General features: G+C 39.2%; 1 protein-coding gene across 1 annotated transcript; it reads left to right on the top strand.

The window, feature by feature from the left end:
- The first annotated feature begins 331 nt into the window (after positions 1-331).
- On the top strand, positions 332-27296 carry GFRAL (GDNF family receptor alpha like). Its single transcript, XM_077174954.1, has 10 exons — positions 332-834; positions 3928-4062; positions 10031-10183; positions 11703-12110; positions 12806-12862; positions 13474-13798; positions 15687-15946; positions 18884-18979; positions 23938-24019; positions 25048-27296. Exons 1-10 carry the CDS (start codon positions 807-809, stop codon positions 25133-25135), a joined length of 1632 nt encoding a protein of 543 aa, XP_077031069.1. The 5' UTR covers positions 332-806; the 3' UTR covers positions 25136-27296.
- Positions 27297-27436: the final 140 nt, after the last annotated feature.

The raw sequence follows: 27436 nt of genomic DNA, 5'->3' as shown, positions 1-27436 counted from the left end.
ATGATTGCATCCTTTATGGCTGACTGCTCCATTGTTAAGTACCAAGTCAGCTGCTGGCTTGTATGGCAAACTGCTTTTTGAGATATTTTAGTGAAACACCTGAGGTTACACTCATAGTCCTGTCTGGGACTAGACTATAGATTAATTATTTGTTCCCCATGTCTGCCATCCAACATATTCCATAAGTCTTCTCTCTCCTTAACTGATCAAGATTGTATTCCAAATCTGAGATGAAAACAAATTCACTCCTAAAATGGGTTGAAAAGTGCTTACAGAAGGCGATAGGACATAGCAACAGGCATTTTCCAAGGAGCTTATCGGCAGCAGCCAAAGACCTGCTCTGCTAGTTTCTCTGGAGATCAAATGAGGGAGAACTAAGTACGGAGGGAGTGTCAGATCCTGTGGACGATGCCGAAGAACTCCTGCGTGTCATCTGGACGCGGTCCGGCTCAGCGTTTGTGGCAAGAGAAGAAATGTAAGCAGAGGGTGTGCCAGTGGCAGCCGAGGCCGCTCCCGGAGGTGGGAGCCGTCATTCCGTGCCCCGGCCGAAGGAGGTGGGCAGAGGAAGGGGCAGCGTTGCGCGGGGAGAATCAGAGCTGCCCCCGCCCGCGCCGCGCTCGGAGCGCCCGGAGCGGCGGCGGGCCCGGCGGGCGCTGTCCCCGGGCCGGTGCTGAAGGGGCGGCCCCGCTCGGCTCCTGTGGCCCCGCTCCGGTACCTGCGGCCCCGCTCGGCTCCTGAGGCCCCGCTCCGGCACCTGCGGCCCCGCTCGGCTCCTGAGGCCCCGCTCTGGCACCTGCGGCAGCGCCATGGCCGTGGCCGCGCTCCTCGGCCCCGGTAAGTGCGGCGGGGGGCAGCTCCGGCCGCCCCCTCCTCCCCTCCGTCCGTCCGTCCCTCGGCACGGCGCCGGCTCCCGCGGGTCCCCGGCGGGCGCGGGGCCCGGGGCTTGGCTCGGCGCCGGGAGCGCTGCCCGGCAGGGCTGGGGCAGGGCGGCGGGAAGGCAGGAGCGGCCGGCGGGGACACCTGCTCCCAGTGAACAGCCGCTGGCTGCTGGCTGGGGAGAGCTGCGTGCTGCCCGGGCTACGCACAGGGCTGCTGACACTGCCTTTGGGCTTGAGTGGAGAAAAGGGGAAAATCAACAAAACTGGTACAGGAGAATATGATGAGACAAGTATGTTGTATGTTAATTTCTGTTATTCTCCTTTTCTCCTCACTGTATACTGTATACATGCTCTTCTCTCTTTAACACCCCACTACTCTAAACTTGTCTTTCTGCGTTAAAAGTATTCTGTAGGTAGTTCTGCCCCAGGTTTTGTTAAAATAAAGTTGTCTTTTATCAATTTTCAACTATATTCAAGCTATGTTCAGCTGTAGTTTGGCATTTTGACTTCGGAGCTTGTTATCCCACTGCCCTTGCCATTGGATAGAAACCACAGCTTAGTTTCCCAATATTCATTATTACTTATTTACATTATTTTAGGATTGCAGAGTTGGGAAATGTACTTTCTCCATTCCTCAGTTGCCAATCTGCAAAATGAAAGCGCTAAAATGTTTATTTTTCTGCCTCCTTTTAACTTCAGGCACCAAATCCTACAGAAAACAGAGAATTGTACACCTACCCAGTGAATCAATAGGCCTTTGCATAAAAATACAGACATCTGTAGAAATTTAAATGTGTGTCTTCTTGTCAATATGGATCCCGCTAAAAGTTTTAGCTGCAAACTAACTCTTAGCTACCCTCAACTCTTCTATGCAGAATCACTTAGTATTCCAAACACTTGAGTAAATAAGTAAAGAGAGCAACTAAAGTAATAGCTGTCAGTTTAAGAAACTGCAGAAGCTACAGTGCCCTGGACTCTAAAATCGTATAGGGCAGTTTGTTTCCTGTAGGTTTCTGGCTGTGTACCTCCTCTGTACTGCTGAGGAATCAAAGACCCATCCATAATAGGTCATTACAGCCAAAGAAGCCCTTTCTTTGGCTGAAGTGACTTAAATCATAGATTATGCTACTCACCTCTTTATTTTGCAAAAACATCACCTCCTATTTTGGGGCCACTTTCAAGATAGGTTTAAAATGGGAAGCAGTGTGAAATACTCCCCAAAAAGTAGCAGGAAGTCTGTGCAGTCAGTCCTGTTTTGACTGTCTCAGCTACTGGTCCTTGAAAACTCTCTGAACACGAGGAAGAGAGCACAGAGACTTTGTGATGTGAATCCTAGTCAGATGAGTAAACCTTGTGTTGTGTAAGAACCTAAAAAATAGATAAATGGCCATCCAGCAAAATACCTTTTCTTAATAAATATGTGAGTTTATAATTTTGTATTGTTTTATATATGCAGTCATTTTGCCCTGTAAGGTATTTGGCAACTTTTTTTTCCTGTCACCTGAATAAATAGTCAGTAATTTCAAAATAAGAAAGACCTTTTGAGACAGTCCTAGAACTAAAATGTTGTCATAATAAGCCATAATTGTCCTATGGATAGGGCCAGCTGCACATTCCTCAAGGTCAAGAGGTAGGAGCTGTTTCTGTCAATATGTCCTCAAGGCTGATGGACAGACACAGCCTAGGAGTGTTTCAGGCTGGAAATCACCACCACTCCTGCATGGATCTGAGAACTGCCAGGAATATGCACCACTGAGGAAGGATTAGCACCAGCTATAATAAGCACATGTGGCCTCTTTGTTGTCTCAGAGGCACACTAGATGCTGTTGCACCTGTCAATTATTATGTATTAAATGTTGCTTCATATTTATCAGCATGTGTCCGGAAAGTGTTCCCTACAGCAGCATTATTATATCACTGGTAAATAATTTCCAGAAGGAATGGCATCACCTCTAAACAGTAGTGGCTCTTTAAGGTTATCAAGGGGGATATTTGATATATAATTTCTTATTTTAAAATGTATAATTGAAAAAAGTTAATTTCTTCAGATAGGGTCTGAACAAATCCTGAAGCAATATTTCATGCCTCTTGCAAATGATGTTTAAGGGATTAAACAATGCTGGAAACCACTCAAATTCCACATGCACTTACCTGAACATGACGAGGGGGGGGAAGGTATTTTATTAGAGAGATGCTGTGTTCTTCAACAAGTAAAGAAAACACATCTGGTGTTTAGCAGGTAGTTTGATAAGGCCTGAAATCAGTGACTGAAACTTAATTTTATAGAAAATAAAGACACATGATTACAAATTAGAGGTTGCCTTACCATGGGAATGTTAATGAAAGAGCTAAACTCCAGCTGATTTATCCTTTCTTAACATGGCAATTTAATTTTCTACTGATAAGTCACAGGCAGTGCTGCTATAAAATTCTTTATCTTGAAACCTCCAGAACTTTTTTATGTAATTAGCAGGCTCAATGCACCCAGGAAAGCAGATGAAGACATATATGTGAGGGTTGCTTTCAAGAAATGATGCATCTGTGAAGTAAAAATAAAGAGAGTGAAGAGTACTGCATTTATAAAATAAAATCATATTTATTATTTTACAGTTGTGTAGTTGTCAAATCTCTTTCACACACTCTATTCATAGGAATTCCTAAACAGCTTAGTTTGGTGAGATTTCATGTGAATAAAGTACTGTTTCTTCTGAATTTTATACTGTCTTCCTTTCTGTAATTTATTATGGAGCTCAGAACTGCAACAATTTCTATATATCCATGCACCAATGTCATATATAACTATGGTTACTGTTACAATACTGGGGCAAAACCAATACAAAATATGCCAAACTGAAACTTTGGACATTTAAATTTAATTTTCCAGTTACAAAACAGAGGAAAACTTTGTTCTGCTAAAAATTAATTTGATAGCAAACTTGAATCTATAGAAAAAACTAGAGTAAATTATATTTTTAAAACCTATGTTTAAAGGAAAAGGGTCAGTATAGTATCTACTGCTTTAAATAGTCATTATATTCTGTTTTTACAGTGTTATTCATTTACTTCACATGTATATCTACTGTCCAGACTACTGACTGTCTGCACTTGAGGGAGCAGTGTGTTAATGGTGGAAATGGATGTGAGGGTGTCTGGAATGTGGTTGAAGATGCCTGCAATATTTCAGGTAATTCTGTATGGTGTACACACCTTAATTTTGAATTGCTATATGCAATTGCAAATTCATAGTTTATTACAATATCCCTGTGGCAACTAAACGAAGTCAGTGAGATTTTAAAGAGAGAAATTAGGCAAAAAACAATCAGCTTCTGAAATCCTTTGCAGTGGCCAATGCTACTTTTAGTAACAGTCACACTGTCTCTTCAAGAAAGTGATAAATGAAATTTCTGCACTGGGAACAAAGTCAGAGCCTGAATCAACTCGAGAAGTCTGAATTCAGCAGAAATCAGGCTCTTGTGGGATCCTGTTAAATAAAGCCTGTGTGCAACTGGTGAAGAAGTTCCAGCTTTGTTTTACACAATTTGGAGGAGTTGATCTGCCCCCTCCCTGGCAGTGTGCAAGGCCAGGTTGGACACGGCTTTGGGGAACCTGTCCTAGTGGAAGACATCCCTGCAAATGGCAGAGGGGTTGAAGGTCCCTTCCAATCTAAACAATTCTGTGGTTCTATAATCTAACACCATACCCAAAACAATGTAGTAGTTACTTAGAGTAATTTTTAAATTATTGTACTAGAGTAAGAAACAAATAAAACATTCACCTCTAGTGTGAGCTACCTGAATGAATGCCTCTGTCTGTCTGATCTGTTGCATGTATTTGATGTCCCAAATGTCCCAAGACAATATTTCAAATAATTAGAGTAGAAAATTCTCTTTGGGGGTCTTAGGGTGTCCTTTTCCAGATACTTATCTACTTTGCATAGAATGTCTTTATACTTTTAAGAACAGATGAAGTAAATGAAAAGTTTATGATAATATAACAGTTACAACAGTTCCCAAAGCAGCTGGGCTGCAGCACATGTTCTATTGATCTGTTGAATATTTTATGTGAAATGAAACAGTTTCAAAAGATATGGCTGCTGTTTAGAAGAAAAAAAAATGGAATATGCAGTACTTTCTGGCTCAAGTGCCCTAAAGATGAGCTCTCTAGAACCAAAACAGAACCAGAACAAGCTGAATTTGTTTCTCTCACATCATTCACAAACACATTAGCACCAGCACTACTTGCCAAGCAGATATATGTATGTGCTGTAGCCTGTTCATCTTGGTACCCTGCAGCCAGATGAAGTGGGCCAGCATGATTCCTTCTGTGGCCCCCCTTTGGGTGTGTGGTATTGTCCCATAATATGACATTTCCCTCTCTTATTATCTTATGTACTTATTCACTGATGTTAAAGGTATTTGTAACTGGGCCAGAGAAATCTTCCAGAAATAATCATTCTTGTGACTGCTTGTTTGGATTCGCATCTGTATGTTTCCTTAGGATAATAGCTTTTGGCAAGGACTCTCCAGCATTGCAGAGCACTCAGATATTGTGTTGGGTCTAGGACAAATTATACTAAATGTGCTTATTAGGTACCATGATCCCAGAGCATGTAAATCCAGCCAGACAGCTGATGGTACCTCTCAGAAACAGCGATAGAAAACCCAGCAGCAGCATCATTAGTAAGAGTAACATTACACTGTCTCTCATGTGCAAGTCTAGAAACTTCATGCTGTAGGAATGGAGAATGTCCTTTGAGCACAAACATGTTACTGGAGGCAATAGACAATGGGGCAAATATTTGTTTTGTTAGTTTCTTTGTGCAAAACCTAACTACAAATTATAATGAAACTCCTTTGGGGTACAAGTTCAATAACTCAGCCCATCAGACTGTAACCTCAAAGTTAAATGTGTACATTATCAAGACCTCCATCTTTTGCTCTTTGGTGCAGGTCTGGGAACACTCTCCAAACTACTGCCTAAGTAGTCACTCTTTTTCCTGTCAAATTTTCCATCACTTCTTCCCCACTACTCCAGCAGCATTTCCAGAGTCTCAGTTTATAATCTTCAGGGTCCAATCCTTCTTTCACCTCTGTGGCCAAAATGTGGTGGAAAGAAAAAACAGAGTGTGAAAATGTCTATGAATCAGCTTCCAGGTCAGGATAGAAAAGATACAAATATTAAATTCTGATGAAATAAGATTCTTCATTTTGAAAAGATCAAAAGAGTTTCAGTACTGCTGAATAAAGACTTTTAGGTTTGGGTTTTTATGGTGTATTTGTGGGATTGGTTATTTGTTTGTTTTCCTTCTGTTATTTCAGTGTAAAAAAAAAGACATTTCTGAACTCTGATTTAACCATAAGTATAAATTTTCTTTATTTTTTTGAATGGGAAACAGAAAAGGTTTTCAAAAGAAAAAAAACAACTCAGATCACTTACGTTTTAAGGAATCACATTTTGAATTAGATCTGGATGAGTTTAATTTTCCTAGAATAGCAGACTCATTGAGGTTGGAAGGATCTCTGGAGATCTATCCAAACTGTGGTCTCACCAGTGCTAGAGAGGAAAACCTCACACTTTCCCCTGTAGTCTTCAAATTCAATTCCCACTGAGATGACTGAAGAGCTGATTAAGCAAAAGCAGAGATTATCACTCAGGGAGTGTCAGCTTCTACTCTGTCATGCTTCTATCTGTGGTCCTGTGTACATGAATTGTGCACCTATAAATAAATCAAATTATGAATAATGGCTGCCAAACATTAGGTTGAGAGAGCATTTTTTTTTTGTAAATGCCTTAGAAGCATATGTATAAGATAAAATATATTACCTAGAACTAATCCCTGGTAAAGCAACAATAATTGAAAACCAGTAATAAAATATTTTCTGCTGTTAATCACAGCTGAATCAATACCATGTACAAACAGAGCAGTGCTGATAATAGGTTATTTCTACACAGTTTTTAAGAAGTCATGCAAGGGAGCCCCATAAATCTGATGTGCTTCCTGCTTGTGTCTGTGCCCTTTGCATGTTGGTAGCCCCACAGCCTCTCCCCAGCCCCAGCTGTCAGGTGCTGACTCAGCACAGTGAGATCACAGCACAGGGGCCACTGAACACAGCCCCCAGCTCCTGGCCACAACTGGTCAGTGGCATGAAGACAGGTGAGCTGAGTGAGGCTGGGGTGCTGTGCAAAATACACTGGGGTATGGGGGTTTATTCTTCTAGTTCTACTCACCTTCACCCTTGAAGTGTGATCTGGACCTTGAAAAAGACAATCACAAATTTTGTGAATAAGCTAATTTTTGCACCAGCCTCTCCTGATCTTTATTGCTCTCTTTCTACTGGAATATATTTTCCTGAAATTCTTTTATTCTCCCTTTCTTAGCTGAAAAAATACAGAGTAGAATATCCACACACTCATCTTCATGGGCCATGTCACTGCATCCTTTCCATCCTATTTTTATGGTCAGGAAGTATCCTATGTCTGTGACCTTCAATAAATCTCCTGAGTTCCTTGACTTCTGGAACTGTGAGTGCTAAGGGTCAGGGGTCATGATCTACTTCTGAAAAAGCAGAAGGAAATTTGAAGATGGGATTGGAGAGATACAGGCAACCCCAGCCACCATCACCTCTTTCTTTGCTGATGGAAGAGGTGGAGTGGGAGCAGAGGCTGGGACCTGCAGCTCTTGCTGGCCTGTGCCATTCCCCTCTAGCAGGGTATTATTTGATATATCCCCCAAACCCTCCTTAGTCAGCAACTGGAGAAAGGTCAGTGCAGAGACTGTTAGAAAAAGGGGGGATCAGGACAGGGATGTGAAGTCAGGAATAGCTGATTCTCATCACTTCAGGCAGTGGCAAAATTGCACTGTTTCCTCCTGCAGAGCTTTGCCTCCACTGCCTCCACTGCCTTCCACTGTGTCAGCAACAGATGAGTGATTTTAAACCCAGCTCACATCAAAGCTTGCCCGTGGTGCTGGTGACAGAGGACTTCTTGTCACTTGCAGTTTTACTGAGTGCAGAATCTTTGCTGCCCCACACCTGTGGGGAAGCAGCCAGGCAGGGAGCAGGCAGCACCATTAGCAGGGCAGAGACATCAGCCTGTGTGCTCAGGAGACAGAAACCAGCCCTCATGCTGCCCTGTGACCTGGCTGGATCTCGGGAGCCACAGACTGCTTCTCTTACATATTGTGAGACATTTAATATCTATGAGGTAAAGAGAGGAAATGTGCTGGTTTGGGGATCCACATACCTGTTTGGAAAAGGTAAATCATGGCTTTCACAAAATAAAACTTATCTAAATCAAATGAAATTGCTTCACTTGTTACATTCTTAAGTAATGTGTAACTTAAGCAATAATAAATCATAGAATCATATAATGATAAGGTTTGAGGGTCCTTAGAGATCATCTAGTCCCACCTCCCCCTGTCCTGGGCAGGGACACCTCCCACTAGACCAGGTTGCTCAAGGCCTTATCAAACTGGTTTTGAACATTGCCAGGGATGGGGCATTTACAGCCTCCCTGAGCAACCTCTTCTGATGTCTCATCATCCTCACAGTAAAAAATTTCTTCCTAAAATCTAACCTAAATTTCTCTTCTTTCAGTTTGTACCCATTACTCCTTGTTATGTCACTACAGTTCCTGACAAAGAGTCTCTCTCTAGCTTCCCTTAGGCCCCTTCAGATACTGGAAGGTTGTTGTGAGGTTTCCACACAACTTTCTCTTCTCCAGGCTGAACAGCCCCAACTTTCTCAGCCTGTCCTTGTGCTATCAACTTCCTGACCCTTGTCTGGACCTTCTTCTACAGTTCCATGTCCTTCTTATGCTGGGAACACCAGAGCTGGATGCAGCACTCCAGGTGGGGTGTCATGAGAGCAGAGCAGAGGTGTAGAACCACCTCCTTCCACCTGCTGGCCACGCTGCTTTTGATGCAGCCCAGGGCACACTTGGCTTTGAGTGAGCACTCACTGTCAGTTCACACCAGGCTTTTCATCAACCTTTGCACCCAAGTCTCATTCTGCAGGGCTGCTCTCAATCCCCTCTCTGCCCAGCCTGCAGGTGTGTTGGGGATTGCCATGACCCAGGTGCAGGACCTTGCCCTTTGCTTCATTGAACATCATAAGGTTTGCATTGTCCCACTTCTCAAGCCTGCCAGGGTCCCTCCAGGGGCATCCCTTCCCTCCAATGTGCCAACTGCACCACACAGCTGGTGCCATCAGTGAATTTGCTGAGGATGCACACAATCCCACTATCATCATCATCATCATCATATTTTCGAAAAGCTTTTAGCTCATAAAGTAGATGGTTGATTGATTTACCTTCGTACCACAAACTATTACGTGTTCTTTATTTTCACCACACATACATGGAAAATATGACCTGACATCCTGTGTGACTGTCTTTACCACTGAGTCCAAGTGCACATGCAAATAGACTTGAAAATAGGCCAGCAAACTAAAGTTTCTGCACCTTTTTTTTTATGTTAACTTCTCCCTCATTTTTATTCTAAAATTCCTAAAAATCAGACTATTCTTGGGCTGCTTTAAATTTGTTGTCATTCTTAAACTTAGGCAGTGAAGTTGTTCTGTGGGGTAGGGGTTCAATGGAATATCCAAATGGCATTTGTAGGCTTGCACCATGCTCAAATGAGAGAGGGAATCTGACCCAGAGCAAGCATCTCCTCAGCCTGGGGTTCTCATCACCATTGTCATGGGGCTGGCTCTGCCCTCTGTGTCCTGTCTCACTCCATCACACAGTGATGCCTCAAGCCTGCACTGTGTGTTCCTGTCCCTGTACCAGGCACCTCATTTCTGCTACACAGGAGGTAAGACTCTCAGTTCAGGCTGTGCCCCTTCCATGCCTAAGCACCTTTTTAGTTTGGTCTCAGTGCCTGACCTGCCTAAAATAAAAGGTGAGAGTTTAAGGTTTTATGTACTTTGAGAGCAGATTTTCTGGTAATGGATCAGATCAAATAAAAGAAGTCAAACCCACAGCTTTATTTTATTACTTTGAATATTATTTAAAATTTGTAAAATATGACAAACTGTCTTCTCTTGGCAAAGCATATTATTTTTGTTCTTCAATTGAATTGTTTTATGTAACCATATCCCTTAAGCATTCATAAACATTAATGAAATTATAATTTTAATGGTGAGTTCTAGGTAATAGATGCAAGGCAGAAGACAGTGTTGGATGTAATAGAATAATCCAGGTCCTGGCTGACAAATACCCAGAATTTAGAAACTGTGTCTGCACTACAGACAATATCTGCAGCATCACAACTTTGCTTGGGAAACTGTGCAGCATTAATAAAGGTAACTGAACATAAATTTGTAATTATGAAGACCAAACCCAGTAATTTTGCAACCACCATTTTAAGTGGATTTGACTTTATTTGCTTATTCTCAATTCTGATAAATGCCCCCAAAAAATTAGTCTTGTCTTTTCTGTGATATTCATGCTCTAGCATGCATATGAAAGAAATGCCACAAACAAACGCAATAAAATGCATGTGAGAAATTCAAATGGCTTCTAAAGTTCTTGTTGAATCCACTGGAAAGCAAGAGTGAATTCACAATGTGTGTTGAAGGCTACTCAATGCCCATGGAAATTTAAGAGCCACTGGATCTAGGTTGTGTATATAGCCACATTCAGTAACTTCTGAATGGGAGGATAATTCATGGGGATGCACAGGGGTGCAGTTGTGTAACACTGTGTTGCAGGAGGACCTTCACTACATCTAGGAGAGGTTACTGGATGTGTGAAACATAGTCACCACCTGCATAAAGCTGTACATAATATATAGAGTACATATTTTAAAAATTCTATTGTAGTCAATGGGCCGAGCTCCCCTCAATTTATTTTTATTTTTCTGAGAACTCTTATCCATGCAGAAAGTCTATCTCTGTAATTGAGAGTTGCTTAGTACATGAAGAAGTTGCAGTTTCTGGTTCAAAGTCTCCTGGCATAATGATTAGCAAAGCTGACACAAGAGAGATAAAATCAGCCAGTGAATGAGAGTCTGCAAAGTGAGTTTCAAAGTGATTCCTGGCACTGATCCATCACACCCTGCTGGCCTCACACAGCATTCATCATAGTGCTAGACTGGACATTCATATGGTACTAGACTATATGGCCTTATTGCAGAGGGAATAGCAACATTCTGATCTGCCTCAAACTCCTTGCCTCAAACAGGAGGGATGGATATCTGAAGCTTAATGTTGATGTCATTGGAACAGTTGCTTTTGCTTCTAGGAAAATGACATAATGTTATTTTTTTTTTTGACAATTGACATCACATTTCTCACCACTATAGAAACAAGTTTGGATAGATTTACAGTAGTGTTGGGTTTACCTACAAGGGACAGCATATGGTGTTGTTAGGCACTTCCAGGAGTACTTCTCCCTGTCTAACTTAAATTGCTATTTTAGGTGATGAATCAACCATCTTCTGGAGTTGTCATTCTCTCTTTAAGAATGATGTATTTGCTTAAGATTATACCATGATATGTCCAAGCTGTAGGTGGTTAAAATTATATGAAGCTAAACTCTTTATACAGTAATTTTAGTGAGGATTTTTTACTACTGTTTGGCAGCTGAACTGTTAGAGTGAGCTGTACTATACAGCTAACAGCACACTGTAAACATGAGGAAGATTCATTAGTTTGTTAGAGTCTGGAATTATTATGTGTTTACACACAGCTCAGAATTAAACTAGGGCTGTTTCACTCAATGCAATGCATTAAGACAAGCACCCTTTTCCTGAGATTTTGTGCTCTGATGATGATCCGTCGTCTATTTGATTTATTACTCTGTTTGTACCTATTTCTGCAGACCGTTTGGAGTCTCCCTCGAGGCTGGACACTGAACTGGGTGTGAGGCCCCCCAGGAGCCGCGGGGCGCAGGGGCGCTCTGTGGATTTGGGGAGCTGCAGCGTGGCGAAGCGGCACTGCCGGGAGCAGCCGCGCTGCTCGGCCGCGCACAGGAGCTTCCAGAGGGGCTGCCGGGCACCTGCAGGCACCTGCGGCTCCCCCCGGCCTGCCAAGTGTCTGCTGGCCTGGAAAGAACTGAGGACAACGCCTCTGGGAAGGTGCACGTGCCCAGAGCCGCGTCAGACGAGATGCGTTAAAATATGGAAGGGAATATTCAACAACCCTTGTTTACAACACTCACAGGAGAGCCAAGCCTCGGGAGCTGGTGACAATGATGGCAGTGATGATGACTATAATGCTGATGTTGATGGTGAGAAAAATCTGGTCACTGACACAAGTTAGTGCTCTTCCAGCAGTCTGAATGCTTTCTACATAGCAGTAGTGGGTTTTTGCCCATTTGCAATTCAAAATTGTAAATATGATCATTTTAGGAGGTTTAGTTACAAATAAATTCAGAATCTGATACAATATGATAGCCTGAGTGCAAATACTGTCATTCTTCAATGTGTTAATTTGATGCAACCTTATCTAAATAAGTTATTTTCAGTTTTTCACTATAACTAGAAGCGATAAAACCAACAAAAATAATTTACTAATAGCAAGAATTGTCTGCTAGCCTTGACTTTAGGTCATGACAAGCAGTTAGTTGAACTTGAAAACTGGTCCATTGATAAGCACATTAAGGCCCCTGGCTTTTACGTATTTACAAGAAATCTGACTTTACAATGCACTGAGAAGCTCTAAAAAACTCTTACTGAGTCCACAGGATCTTTAATTATGTAAAAAATGCTAGGAGCAGTCTTTGATAAACTGTGCTTTGACCCCAAAACTTATGAATAGTGAATTCAGAATTTATTAGTAGGTTTTATTTGGTCAAACTAATTTGTTTTATTCTTGTTTATTTTTATTCCTGGCGCTATGCCAGCAAGACAGCCAATACTTTAAAGTTAAAAGGCTAAGATGTTATTTACAATTTATGCCTGTACCTGTATCTTTTTCTTCTAGACAATATTAGTATGGAAACAAAATTACAATGGGGTTTATCTGCTCTCTCCAAACAAGGTAAGTCTGAATTTACTTATGAATCCTAATAAATACTTTTAGCTCAGTTTTCAGACAGTGTACAACATTCCTTCAGATTAAAATTAATACTTTTCATTGAAATGGATGAGCAGGCAGTTAATAGACCAAACATATCTCCAGTTAAAGTACTGGGTACAGAAGAACCCAAAAATGTAACAATCAAGTAAGGTAAATGGAAATCAGGTAACAATCATGATTCTGTCAAACAGAGGCAAATCTTATCCCATAAGCATTTTAGGGTCTAGAATTTTCTAGATATCTTTAGAAGATTTATTTCAGTCTCAAAATACCTAAACTGATGTTAAAAGCACAAAAAGGCCATTTATATTCTCTTCATTACTTGAGCATGAGACTGCACACTGGGGATTTCAGCTGTTTCAGGAGGGTTGCTTGTGAGCAGTGCAAGCAGTGCAAGAAAGAAGTATGAAGTTACTCAATAGGCTTAAAAGAACAAGAAAGGAGGAAGAGCTGGATCAGAGTTTTGGGAATCAAGCTTGATTTACTGGAATTATGTAGACAGGACACCTACCAGTCATCACTTGAGAAACATTTTCTTGAGATTTTATTTTAAAAACTGTTATTGGTTTTAGCACACACAAACAGGAGCTGTTTGGATGTGAACAGGGAGTGTGTTGAAGATGAAGTGTGTAACAAACAGCTGTCCCTGTACCTAAAAGTTTGCTCAGTAAATAAGAAGTGCAATGTGGAAGGATGTCAAGCAGCCATAAGGTTCTTCTATGGAAACATGCCTTTTGAAGTTGCCCAAATGATGATATTTTGTGACTGCATCCAGCATGATGAATCCTGCCACAGAGCCAAAGAACTTCTCCATGGCAAGCCCTGTGCAGTTACTGTAGTTCCACCCCCATCATGTTTGAATGTAGTCCAGATGTGTGAAGAGAATGAATTGTGCAGGTGAGTAGAAGTATTTTGCCCACTAAGGTGCTTTTTGTTTTGTCAAACCATTTTTATTATACTCTGTATATCCCAGCCATAACAAAATTATTTTCTGCAGTGTATCTGCTGTGTTTGACATTGTCACAGATGTTTGGATCAACTGTGGTAATTCCAGAAGTAATCCCACAAGTAAACCAAAATGATTAATTTTCAGAAAGGTTTGGAATCTAATGTGGGCTTCTCTTCTGCCTGTATCATGACACTTAACACCATTTCTGCTGGACAAACGATGCCATTGCATATTTTCATTACCCCTTTCTTCAGATAACACCTGCCTGTCTGCACCTTTGCCCTCCACCAGTTTACCCAAGTTGTGCAGCAGACCAGACAAAGTTTGTTTGGTAAAAGTAATTACCTTTCCAGGGCAGAGTCTGACCCTTTGTACCCGACAGCCATGCAACCAGCTTGGCCTCTTCAAAAATCTTTTATCTTCTTCTCTTCATCTCAAGGATACTTGCAAAAAGCTTTCAAAAATCTGGCCTGAAACATGCACAGACCACCAAACTCATGAAGAATAATGCCTTTTCAACATTTCATTTTATATTTTTAAAACATGCAAGAGGATTACCATATTTGTATTTCAACCTGATTGCCTCCTTTTAAGGACAGTCAATTGGCCCACTTTGTTTTCAGTGTGGTCACCTTGTGGATTAGAGTTGAATTTTACCTCAAAGCTGTGCTTAAATTAACCTTCAGTCAATAAACCAGGAGGCCAAGAGATGGTTTTGGTTTTGTGCAGATTATTCAGATTGATGTCAGTGACAACAGCCAAAGGGCTATAAATGTATGTCTGTACATGTATAGACATGTAATGTCATTATGGCTGAATTCCCCATCATTTTGGGAACATTAATGTTTCCTGGCACTGACAATAAATGCATATAATTAGCAAAATTAGTCTGTGAATTATGGCTAGTCGCATCCATAAATCAGGAGGTGAATGAAAATAATTCCATTAGAACAGAGGTGGCATCTGCTTTGAGATCTTTGCATGTGTAATAAAAATATTTACAAAAGTTTTCTAGCCAGTATTGCAACAGTCCATGCTTTTCCGTGTGACATGCTTGTGGCTATTACACAATATCAACTGCAAATTAATAACATATATAACATATATGTTATTATATGTTATAGCATATTAATTAGTTAATTTGTTAATTATTAATTAGTTAAATAACATATTAATTAGTTAAATTAATATGTTATAGCATATAATTAGTTAATTTATAATGGATATTTTCTATTGTCATATACAGTGCATTAAAGGCCAATTTTATTCCATCCTAACAGTAAATAAATGGAAATAATTTGAGATTACTGAACGGAGTAATTCTTCATGTAATTTATCTCTGCTATCAATTTATCTTTAAGTTCACAGTACTTTTTCCTGAGCCTTTGACATTTTATATTGTGTTAACATTTGCAGGGCCAAGGGGTGACATTGGATGTAGATTATTTAATGCTAAATAAGTTGAATGTTTGTTCTTCCTTCACCCTGCTCAAAAGCGGATCCATTAGAACAGTAGATGGTGTGGTTTCATTGGGATGACTGGTCTAATTCCTGTATTCACATTTCTTCTCTGAGTATCTGAGAGTGTTGGAATTCACACTGTATTTTCTGGACTCTGGGAAGCAGGTGCTGAGTAGAACTACAGTTGCTTTTTCTCAAAATCAGAGCAGAATTTATGTCAGCTATCAGTGAATATTGCAATTTTTAAGGCTTAAGTGGTACCTTGGAAATACACTCCTTTAGTGGTGTTCATTAAATGTCTTTTTATGAAATCATGTTTGCTAAAGTGTCATTGTGCACTTCTTTTGTTTTTCTTTTTTTTTTCTCCCCTACCAGGAAAAAATACGCAACTTTTCGGTCAAAGTGTTGGAGACATGTGACAAAAAAATGTTATAATGATGAAGCTTGTCTTGAAACTTTGCTCAAGGATGACGTGCCCTGTTCTGCCACCGCTGATTGCAAAGCAGCCTACGTCAGCAGCTGGGGCACGATGCTGCTCACGGAGTGCACCTGCCAAAATGTGCCTCCCTGGGAGCAGCCTTTGTGTGAGCTCTTCCATCACATGCTGCACAGCAAATCCTGCTTCAGGGACTTGCGTGAGTAACACTTACAGCTTTACAGAATAATTAGTTTTAAAGAGAGTTATGATCCTAATTTACATCAAATCTTTGCTACCACTGGTTTCAGCAAGATCTATAGCTGTGGGTTTTTTAAAACACAAACCAAAACAAAAATTGAACGTAGAGTTTTCTTCCTCTGGTATGGGGAAAACTTATAATAGTAGTAAACCAATGAAATTGACTACATGTCTCATTACTTGAATTTTCTGAAATAAAGAAATAATTTCTAGAGTCTATATTAATATGCAGATTAGAAAAGTCTGAAGTCATCCTGGTTTTGGCTTAATGTTGTATTTTGGTACACTGTTTTTACAAATAATACAAAGTAGCATTTGGGGTTTTTTTCTTTTCTTCTTGGAGTCTGAATATTAGTCAACCTTAGTAAACACATATTTAGCAACAGAATAAATTCTGCAGAAAATAGCTTCAATTATTTAAAGAAGGCTTTAGGATTTGGTCTTCAGTAAAAACACTGGGTGTAATTGAGATTAAATATAGGTACTTTCTCAGATCTAGTAATGACTTTCATGTACTTGATTAGCTAAATATTTTTTGTCAAATATATATGTCTTTGCCAAGCCTTTGGTTTAGAGAATTGTTAATGCCATAAATGGAAATATGGGAGCAGATATTAATATTTTAGTCTGAATCTGCAAAGTGTCTTCAAAGCAAAGCTCCTCTTTGTCCCCGCTTATTGTGTCCTGGGTCACATCACAGGGTGGTTCTTTATCATGGGGTGGTTCCTGGTCTCCTGCAGTATAAACTGAACCTGGAGGTTCATCTGCAGCCTCTGCAGTGCTCCAGCTGCATGCAGACATCTGCTCCATCAACCAGACCAAAGACCAACGTATTCTCTTCTCTTCAAATCTCTGACTTACCACACCAACTATTTTGCAATATAAATCCTCTTAGGATATGTTGCTCACTGGTGCATCATGCCCTGTGCCAGCTGTCTTCTACATGTATACTCCAAAATTATGTACATTCTTAAACTAACTTGAGAGAGGTAATGATACCTAAAGATTTCAATGAAAATAGATGGTTCTTTCATAGTTTTATCTGAGGGACAGTGCTTTGAAAACATATATGGATTGTGTGCATGCATTTCATTGAGTGAAGTAGTTACACTTTTAGTTCTAGAAACCAAAATGGTACCACTGATAAGGGTGAAATTTTTTTTCATGTCACTCAAAGGCTGCCCAAAAATTAAAATCAAGTTGCTGAAACATTGCTCTTAGTTTAGTTAATCATTACTAAAATCCAGACTCTGAGAAAATATTTAAATCTTGTAACAGCTCCCCTGGAAAAGTGATAATGTAACACAGACTTGAGACTTCTAGCAGTGATTTTGCTGATGAATATTATTTACTTGCTTGCTTTAGGGCTGAATTTAACAGTCCAAATGAGTGAGCACATCATCATGTTAGTTATCTCTTAACATACCAAGCAAAAAAAAGATCCTCATGTCTGAATAATCAAATAATTGCTGATGAGCTTTTGCCATTCCCTGAAGCAGTCTCAGGATAAAATGGTTTGAGGGTTTTTGTGATTGAAACTTCCCTAATTGGGACTGAAGAATGGAAACTTATGTTTCTTGTGTTGTGCAACAATTTCCTGGAGGTTAAACAAAAGGAATTTGGGGATCCAGAGCCTTTGGTGGATCAGTACCTACTCTACAGACCCCTTCCAGCTTATTGTTATTTTTTTTTTTCCCCCTAGATGTCTAGTTGTGATGCAGCTAAACTGATGATCGTGATGATTATAGGTTTTATTACAAAGCATGTTTTTAATGCCATTCTCTGCATGGCAGTACAGAGATGTGGAGTGATTACTGTACAGTGCCCACCCAACCCCATGTGCTGAATTTTTCCTCTGGCCTGGGGTTGATCTTTGGCTGACTTTCTCTCTTACAATGGCAATGATCTGTAACTCTGAAACATTTCTGGATAGCAAATACCCAGGGTTTGAGAACAGGTCCATGAGTGGTGTTTACACCATCTCTTCTTCCTACCCTTGCATGGCCCTGCCTTTGCTCCAAGTGCTGTTCTCAAGGCTGTGCTCACAGTGAAAGGACTGCAGACTCAGTAAAAGGCAAGAATTGTGACTGACTGCTGCTGTGTGAAGCATAAGCACAGGGTGGATCATTGCCAATGTAGGATCAGTGTCTCAACAGGAATAAGAAAAAATGTCAGTGAGGGAAATAAAAAATTTAGGTTTCCAAAATATTTTAAGTCTGGGTTATACTTTTGACAGAAAAAAATCCAAAATAACAGGTAGGTTTAGTCCATTGTTGTTTGGACAGTGTTCCAGGCTGCAAATGTGTGCCTTTCTTATTTTACTAAAATTTTTCCACTTGCTGTTTATGTGGGTGAGCAGCTGTGTACTGTATCATTTAGCCTTCTACTCTGTAAATATACTACTTAAGTAAACCTCCTATTTTCCATTTCAACAGAAGATATGTATTTTCAGATATATTCATGAAATTATGCCCACTGAGAGGACAGGCCTTTCTTAAAAAAATTGTTGAGGTCTAGCAACACAGCTGGAGAATAAACTCTGCCTTGTGGAAATTACTTCAGACTGCTACCCCTTTCTCACCACTTCTGTATTGGTTTGGTGGACCCAATTCTTTTGGTGGGCCTATTTTTAAAACAGTTTATGTGAAAAGAGAATTTAAGCCCTTTTGTGGAAGAGAATATTTTCAAAGCATGCTTGTCATCCGTAAGAAAAACTGAGGTAGAACAGGAAGAACTATTATACACTCATTCAATTTGTTCATCAAATATCAGTAAACAGTATTTTTAAATAGCTCCCTTTTTAAATTATGTCTGTTAGCAAAATATCAAACAATATTCACTTATATAATTCTTTTAAACTAATATTTTAAATGGATATTTTCTTTCCAATATCCAGGTCAAATTTCTATTCAGAAGAAGGGTTTTCACTGGGTAAATACAGAAATGCCAGGGGAAAAGATTTCTGGAGCACAGCTCCATTCTGCAATTAATGGTGAGTTTGGGCAAGTCACTCCATGATTTCCACAGCACTGCTCTCCTTGGGTGGGTTCAGGCAAGCGAGCTTGATCTGCTGCTCCTTCATTTGGTCTGGAAATCTCCTGTTTGGCTTAGCTTATATATCCACAAAATAAAGTTAATCAGACTGAATCAATTACCCTGACAAATGGTTTTGAAATAGATGTCTCACAATTGTGGTACTGTAATTGGGGAAAATTAAGCTATTAAGTCTGCCAGAGCCTGACTCTCTGTACAGTCATTAGAGAGTAGTAGCCATAACGTGTAACACAAATTGTTATCTTTGATGTCACACCTACTTCTATCTCTCTTGACTTTCTGTAGGAGTTACAGCAACAAATTTAGAAGCCACAGTAAGTGGTCTGAGAAGGGGCTTGTGTCACACTCCATAGGACTCTACCTTCTTACACAACAGGAGGGCACACAGTACCCCTTGGGCTGAAGAGCTGCAACTTTTATTTCCTTTTATTTCTTTTATTAGAGCTGCTGCTTTTCTTTCCATGAATTTACATTAAGAAATTAAGCAACTTAAAGCTAAAGGATATTGAATTAATATACAAATGTTTTCATTGCTGAAATAATATTATTTTATATTTCCTTTTGAGGGGCCCAATTACAGAGTGAGAACTATAAAGAGCTTAATGCACAAATATCACCTCTAATGAGAATGACCTGTTCTACCTTGTGCAGGGCAGATTACAATTCTCCAGACTAATACTACAAATTAGTTCCCAGAACTGTTCCTACAGAATGCTTTTGACTGTGAAAAAAATAATTTAATATCTGCATGCAGTAGAAAATGAAGTGACTTCTAACCTTTCCATCCTTCAACTATTGCTGAAGTGGGCAACCTGGATAAGGGATAAAAAGGATATAAAAATGGATTAAGGGAATGGGATTCCTGAGACCTGTGTGTGCATAATTAAGAATTTGGCTGTTAGCATTAAAGTTCCTTAAGAATCATTTATGTCATCCAAGTGCTCTGTGTAGCCAGAGAAGAAAGTCAGGGACCCTCAAAGGAAGAGTAGGCCAATTTTTTTGGACTGCCTTTGCTGAAAGTATTGACTTCTCCTTTCCAATTGCAGAGGGAGCCTGAATCCTTAATTAGAACGAGACTCTAGAGGTTAAATAATGCAAGTCATAATACAAGAAATGCTGCATAAGTGAGAAAATGCAAAATGTGAGATATTGCACCCCTGTCACTAGTTCTAACTGCAGACCCTTTCAGTGGGTAAAATGCATTTTACATTTCACTTAGAGATTCAGATAAATATTTGCAAGAAGCAGCCGTACCCAGTTAATTCTGTTCACATTGAAGTCTGAATACTTTCCAAAAACCATTCCTTGAAGTCTTAACAGAACTTTGGATAGCTTTAGAAAAATAGAAAGAATGCTGACCAGCCTAAACCATACAATAAAATATTCTTTCTATTGTAGCTGTCATGTACATGAGATGGGAACTTTAAGCCATGAAAGTCTCATAGGAAGTCAGGTCAAGAAGAAGAATTTGATTCAGGATATCTGCCTGATGGTAAAAAACATACTGCAAATTGTTTCATAAATCCCACTGCCAAAAATCTAACTCAGTGTCCTGGATTCAAATACTAATAAATGTGCATTACTCAGACTGCAAAGGGAATTATCATCTTTACAAAATATTTATCTTTAATGAAATCAAATCCCAAAAAGAATTCAGGGCACAGAGGCAAAGCAGTTAAGTTGTCAAGTATGGCCTTTCACATGTGTGAAGACTTTTGAAGGCATTTGCTTCTTGGCTATTTTCTGCTCAAAAAATATGAGGTAAAATCTGCTGATGTGTCTACATTAAAATCTCAGAAGAATCCTTTACTTAGTTTGTCACTGAAAGATACAAGGAACTCTTTAACCAGATGGAATGAATGGCCATCTACAGATGAACATGCTCAGAAGAAACTCAGCATGTCTTCAGCTTTTTTTTTAGGTATATACTTAAAAATATAGCTTACTGTTCAAAAAAACAGTTAGATTTCTCTATTTTTTTCAGCAGCATTGCAAATCATACAATTGGATAAAATTGCTTTAATAGAAGGAGTCTTTCACAATAAGTAATAAATCTAAGCATATATACCTATATTCAAATATATTTGTAAATAAATAGAACCATGGAAGTTAAAAATTGTTATTCCGGGTTTGGGGTAAAAAATGTGATACCAGGATTTTGTAAAAATCTGGACTGGATTTAAACACATTCACATTCTCAGGAGGGAATAGGCCAACAGAGTCATCTTTGGGCTGATACAACTCTCTTAACAAAATGTGATGTGGGCAGAGTCAGAACCATATAAAAGTTAATGAGACTTTTCCTGTAAGCTTGAATTTGATCTCATTTTGGAAACAACATCAAAAAGTTATAAATCAAATAAGATTTCTCTAAACTTCTAATATGCCTACCTAATTATGCATCTTCAGCCTGGCTTTGGCTTTATCCTATGCAAGTGATATCAATGACTTTACAGATCCAAATAATTTAAAAGATTGCTTCCTGCACATTGGTTTGAAAAGTGATTCATGTGGGAAGATAAGGATTTATTTTCATCACCATGGAGCTTTGAGGCTAAGTTGTGGGTTATTTAGGGAAGAGGAAGCTAGAAATACAGAACTCTTACCCTGTTCTTGTGAAATACAATATAATTAGACTTGATCCAAAATTGTTGAAGTCTCATCTTAAATTGTAGTGTTATCATATATTTCCTACCAAGGAGTAGAGTGCTTAGATAAACAAGTAATTGGCAGGGTTTATCTGTAAGTATACCAGCTGCTGTGGGAACTGAGATTAGTTCAGCTCCAGTGACTTTAATGTGTAAGGTATCAAACACTGTCAGTCTGATGGTTTTATAAATGTAGAAAAAAGCCTGTGACAAGCTGCAGGTAGCCAAGAAACCTCTGAGCAGAGGCTGGGATTAATCTGTTTGTTGAATATGCACTAGCCATACCTAATCAGGTAGATCCACAATAGAGTAAGATCCATCAAAATCCCTCTTTGTTCCTGACAGAACTGAATCAACATCTCTTTCACCAGCAATTCATCAAAAATGTAGCATTTTTTCAGATTTTGTCAAAAAAATAGAAAAAAATTCACTTGGTCACTTCAGTGTTTTGTTTGATTGAAATGAAGCACCTTTTACAAAATTTATAAGAAAAAGATCACAATGTTCTGTTGAAAATTTATTAGCCCATTTTTAAGCATCCATGACTGTACAATATATAATGTTAGATATAATAATTTTTGTGGTGACATACTTTAAAAGTTTCCATTTGCCTAAAATATGTGTGAAAGTCACTTTCCACTTCAAAAAAGTAAGAAACTGTTGCCCCTACAACTGCTCCTACACTTGTAAAAAGTTTTCAAAAATAGCTGCATGTACAATTCAGACTCAAACTGAAAAAAAGGCCTACAAATTACTCTTTTGCTAAAACCCATCATCTTAAAGAAATGCTGTAACTTGAGAGCTAGGCCAACTGCTGATGTAGTTTTTAATATATGTTATTAGCAGTCCCTCTCTAAGACAGACCTCAGATAGACCTCTTTCTTCAAAAATTTGCCATATTAAATATCTTCCAGTAGGTTACTGGATTAAATGGAATGTTCACTCCATTTGTGCAAATTGTGATTTGATCACTGCTTTCACTTTCTTATATTGGAAAACTTGAATGTGGGGTAGTTTTTTGAGAAAAAGTGAGCACAGTCCTACAATGAAAGCCAGGCAGGTCCAACACCCTGCTCAGCTCCTTGTTTTCCTTGCTGTGGAAAACATATTCCCTCTCTCCAGTCAGGGCTGCTGCAGCATCCATACCCTCTGTGCTTGTATCATATGATACACTACACCTGCTGCATGTATGCAGTGCACACAGGAATGCCTCATTTAGGTTTGTGTGTGCATATACATAACACATGGAGCATATAATAACTGATAACTTATTCAGAGACCAGAATATGGCCTTCTCACAGCCCAGAGAAGTGGCTCAGTGCTGAGCCCAGGGATCCATCCCTTCCTTAGTGAATGTTTCACTGGATAATAGGATGGAGAAGCTTGGGAGCAGCCAGGGCCCTCTGTGTTTGAATTCCTCTATAAACAAAACTTACCTGAGTGTACAAAGCCAACAGAATCAGTGCAACAGGAAAGTCACAGAAAGGTCTCATGTTTTATGCTTGTGGCTCTGCATTTGTGGCCTCTCCATCCTGTGTCCAGGGCTCATATTGCACTCCCAACTGAAATGTTTCTTTCACATATTTGATCAAAACCAATGGATTCATTACGTCAGGGAAAAAAAGAGTTACCCCTCCTTTGGAAAATAAAATTTGTAACAGCTCCCAGTTTTTCAACAGTTGGAATTTTTAGCACATAAGCCACCAAAGTGACTTCTTGGTGAGAAGCCTAACTGAAAAAGGAAACTCTACAGGAATGGGGCCCAGAAAAACAGTGTTAGATCCCATTTGATGTTAATTTGATTCTAGGTGGAGCATTGCTCTAGACTGTAATTACAGTAATATGTGAAAAAGAAAAATAAGTCTAGTTGATAAGTAAGAGCCAATTCTGCTCTGATACACAGAATAACATTAACATTTTAAAATCAAAAGGGAGAATATTCCAAAATAAAAATCATAGTAACAAGCTGTTCCCCTGCAGCAGAGTGAAAAGTAATGCTATACATATGAAGTGCTATCAGAGCTGGCATTTACTAAAAGTCTGAAAATTGCATTGGATCAAATGGCAAAGGTAGAGTTATTCCTACTACTGACATACATCTAGATCTTTCCCCTCCTTTTAATTACATTTGTCAAAATTGATAGCTAATTTGCCTCCCATATGTATGATTTTCAATACAGATCTCAAATCTGATTCTCATTACTAAACAAGCAGATGTTTCTTTTCTGATTTTTGTTTTTATTTTTAGGTGAAACTGTCTACATTATTGCTTACTCCTCTTGCATAGCTCTCATCCTAGGAATAGTCCTGTTGACTCTGCTAAAGATCAGGTAATTTGATAGGGATATTAATCACCGGTTCAAGGAAATCGAAAAACCAGAAAATAAAATGGTTTGACTTAGTTAAAAGGTGGGCATTGTGATTGTCTTTAAAAACAGTCCAGCGTGCCCCAGTGATGGAAAGAACTGACATTGAGGGTGTCAGCAGGGAAGAGTGAAATACGAGATGTATCTACAATGCCCTCCATTCATGCAGAGATCCCAGGCTTTGGGAGGTTTCATTTCCTGTCCCATGGCAGGGGAAGGTGAAATCTGAATTCAAAAATTCTGTGAGACTACGTTCCTAGCCCCATAGCAGGCAGGGGTAATGCAAAAAGGAAATGAGCATATTTGGCATTATAACATATTTTGAAACCAAATCGTGAATGCTGCTATTGTAGCTAATATTCTTGCCAAATGCCATTTTTGCTCATAGGAGTCTGTAAACAACACCCACCATCCCTGCCATCCTTTTCTTTTCCCCCCTCTCTCCTTCCCTCCCTCCCTCCCTCTCTCTGTATGAGAAACTGCCCATACACCCATGTTGGTAAGAAAACAGAAATGTGCATTCACTTAGTTAAATGAACACGGCCTTTTCTTAAATGATACATTTTCTTGGACCAAATTAAATGGCCAGATTTCAAGAATTACACTGTCAGATGATAGGTAACAGAACATGATGTAGCAGGAGCTATATATAGTGGGAGGGATATTGAGTCAAATTTAATTATTAAGTTCTGAGGCAGATCAAAGAGGAATTGTAGAAAAATGCAAAAGGCAAGTCAAGGATATATGGGAACAGAGGCTTTCTCTTTAGGTTTGCAGTTACAGAAATATCAGCATATAAAGAAAATTCAGATTTAAAGAATACAGAAAATGGAAGAAAGAACAATGCATTAATAAACATGAAGGGGATTATTTTATACCACATTGTTCATCATAAAAAGAGGAGAATTTTGCCACTGATTTCAATTAAGCCAAAGTTCAAACCAAAAGCTGAGTAGTTTATTGTTAAATACATGCACATTCTTTGTTTTCAGAGCCTGCAGAACAAAACATGAGTCAAGAAGTCCCTCGCCAGACCATTCTTCTGAAACATTTATGGCCCATTATAAAAGTCACAGATGAACTACTCTGTTGCTTGTGCTTTTTAAGGCTATTCCTGAAAGCCAGCCTGTTGTACATATGTGATAATAAAATATATATTAGAAAAACGACTATAAATTATGAAATTTTGTAGTTAAGCATACAAAATATTTTTTTATATTTATTAGCTTATTTTTAGCCTTTCAAAAGCTGAAAAAGGGGTAAAAATGGTAAAACTGTGCTTTCTCTTATTTGGGTGGGTCCACAGATCTGTCCTGAGCTGTACATTTCCTACATTTTTAGATGCACATGACACTGGTATAAATGCTGTATCAACAATGGCAATCTTTGAAGGCCACCCTTTCTGATCTCAACTCATCTGGAACAAATAAAAAAAGTCAATTCAGAAATATTTTAGAGACCTGATAAAGAGCACATATGTGGCAGTTTTGCATACCTGGCTCCCAGGTACCAAGTACCTGAAGCAGCAGTCACAGCAAAGCTGCCTGTAGTTTGATGGTGGAGCACTTGCAGGGTAGGAGGAGATCAGGATTACAACCCTCCATGAACTAAAATGACTCTCTGGAATAATGCTTTGACTCCAAAATGTTGTTGCTGAAAATGTTTTTAATTTCTCCTCCAATATGCTTCTAAAATAAATGAGTGGAGTTTGTCACTTTGAATACAATAACTTTAGAAAACAATTTTTTGGTCTGAATGCCCAGTGGAGAAAGTCACTTGCTTGGGGCTGCAGTGCCTGCTTCTCAAGAGAGAAGCTGTAACCCATCTCACCATCTGTGTTTCCTATTCATTGTCCCTAGGCAAGACACGAAGTGCCTGATTGTCCCCTTGCACTGTTCTGGGAGCCATGGTCCCTAAACACCATCCTGGATCCCACTCTGTGGCTAGGAGCTCTGGATTTCTCTCTATAGCTGAGTTGTTTTGCTAGATTTAAGCTTCTATTTACTACCAGTGAGTTGTCTTTGTTAAATCTTTGTGACAATCTAGTCCTGGTGAGCACAAAATAATGGACTGCTGTTTCTTATTCAGCTGTTACCATGAATAGCACATGTGTTGCCTTGTTATAATGGCATTTGATTAATTAACTTTATTTCTAATGTGATTAGTTTTAATTTTGTTTGAATTATTGCTAAATGTAACTCACCTCCAGTTTTGACCATGAGACCAATGGTCTAGGGCCACATCTAGTGTGAGATGACAGATCTAGGACTAGAAATTAATGTGATCAGAAAAGCAAGAATCTCTACTATTCTACGTGACTCTTGCTTCTGGCTTTGGTAGCTTGCAAAGTTATTACTGTAGAGCAAAATCTTAAGTCTGCAGTTCTGTTGGGGAGAGGCTTAGAAATCTTACACAATTATTACAACATAGATTTTCTCTGTCTCTATCATCTGCATAAACCAAAGAAAGTCCTTTTTGTTTTGCAATCAAATGTTCTGTCATACTAAGTCAGCATTTGGACAAAAACACAGAAACAGAGAAGTGAAGTTCATTTGTTAATCAAAAAGATCTGCTTTAGCAGTCCAGCAATTTGCAGCATCTGGCCACAGCAGCTACCAGGGAGAGGGTATCTTCATGGGGGCACTGGCATTGTGCCAGTGTCAAACCATGACACTCTCACCAAAGTGCTATGTTCACATTCTTCATTTTAAAACTGTGAAATGGGAAGATTTCAAACTGAAAATAGTGTTGAGAATATCTTGGATAAAAACATTTAATTACACAGGAAATGTATTTTTTACATGAAACCTGTGCTGGTTTTCAGTCTGACTTCAAAAACCAGTGAATCTTCCATTCACAAAATTTGAGGAGATACATTTAAATTCAGATTTTACTAAACCTCAATCAACAACAACAAAAAATTACCTTCTGTCTTAGAAACTTTTTTTTTCTAATTATCTTATATTTAGACGCTAGAAACACAATTCAAAGATGTGCTTAGATACACACACACAGTCACAAACAAGTATGTAAAATGTATTTGAAACTGAGGGTATTTTACTCTGAGAGACAACAAGATATTTAGTGGCTCTTGTTTTCTTCTGCAATTTCACAGGCTCTCTCTTAAGAGATGACTTAGATGCTTTAATGGGAAAAGTACATTCCCTCCCTCCATGTGTACAAAGTAGTCTGCCAATTGTATCTTGGTGTTAGTTGTTAAATAAAGTCATTTCTGCTGGGATGATCTGTATTCATGTGATCCTGATTATATGCTAGCTGCTTCACCATTTTCTGAACAGAGAATCATAGAATCAGTTAGTTTGGAAAAGACCTTTAAGAACTTTGAGTCTGACCATGATGGAAGAAAAAGCAGTATTTTGT

This window comes from Agelaius phoeniceus, chromosome 3 (genome assembly GCF_051311805.1).
Source record: "Agelaius phoeniceus isolate bAgePho1 chromosome 3, bAgePho1.hap1, whole genome shotgun sequence".
NCBI classification, from domain to species: domain Eukaryota; kingdom Metazoa; phylum Chordata; class Aves; order Passeriformes; family Icteridae; genus Agelaius; species Agelaius phoeniceus.
This window is presented reverse-complemented; position numbering and strand designations above follow the sequence as displayed.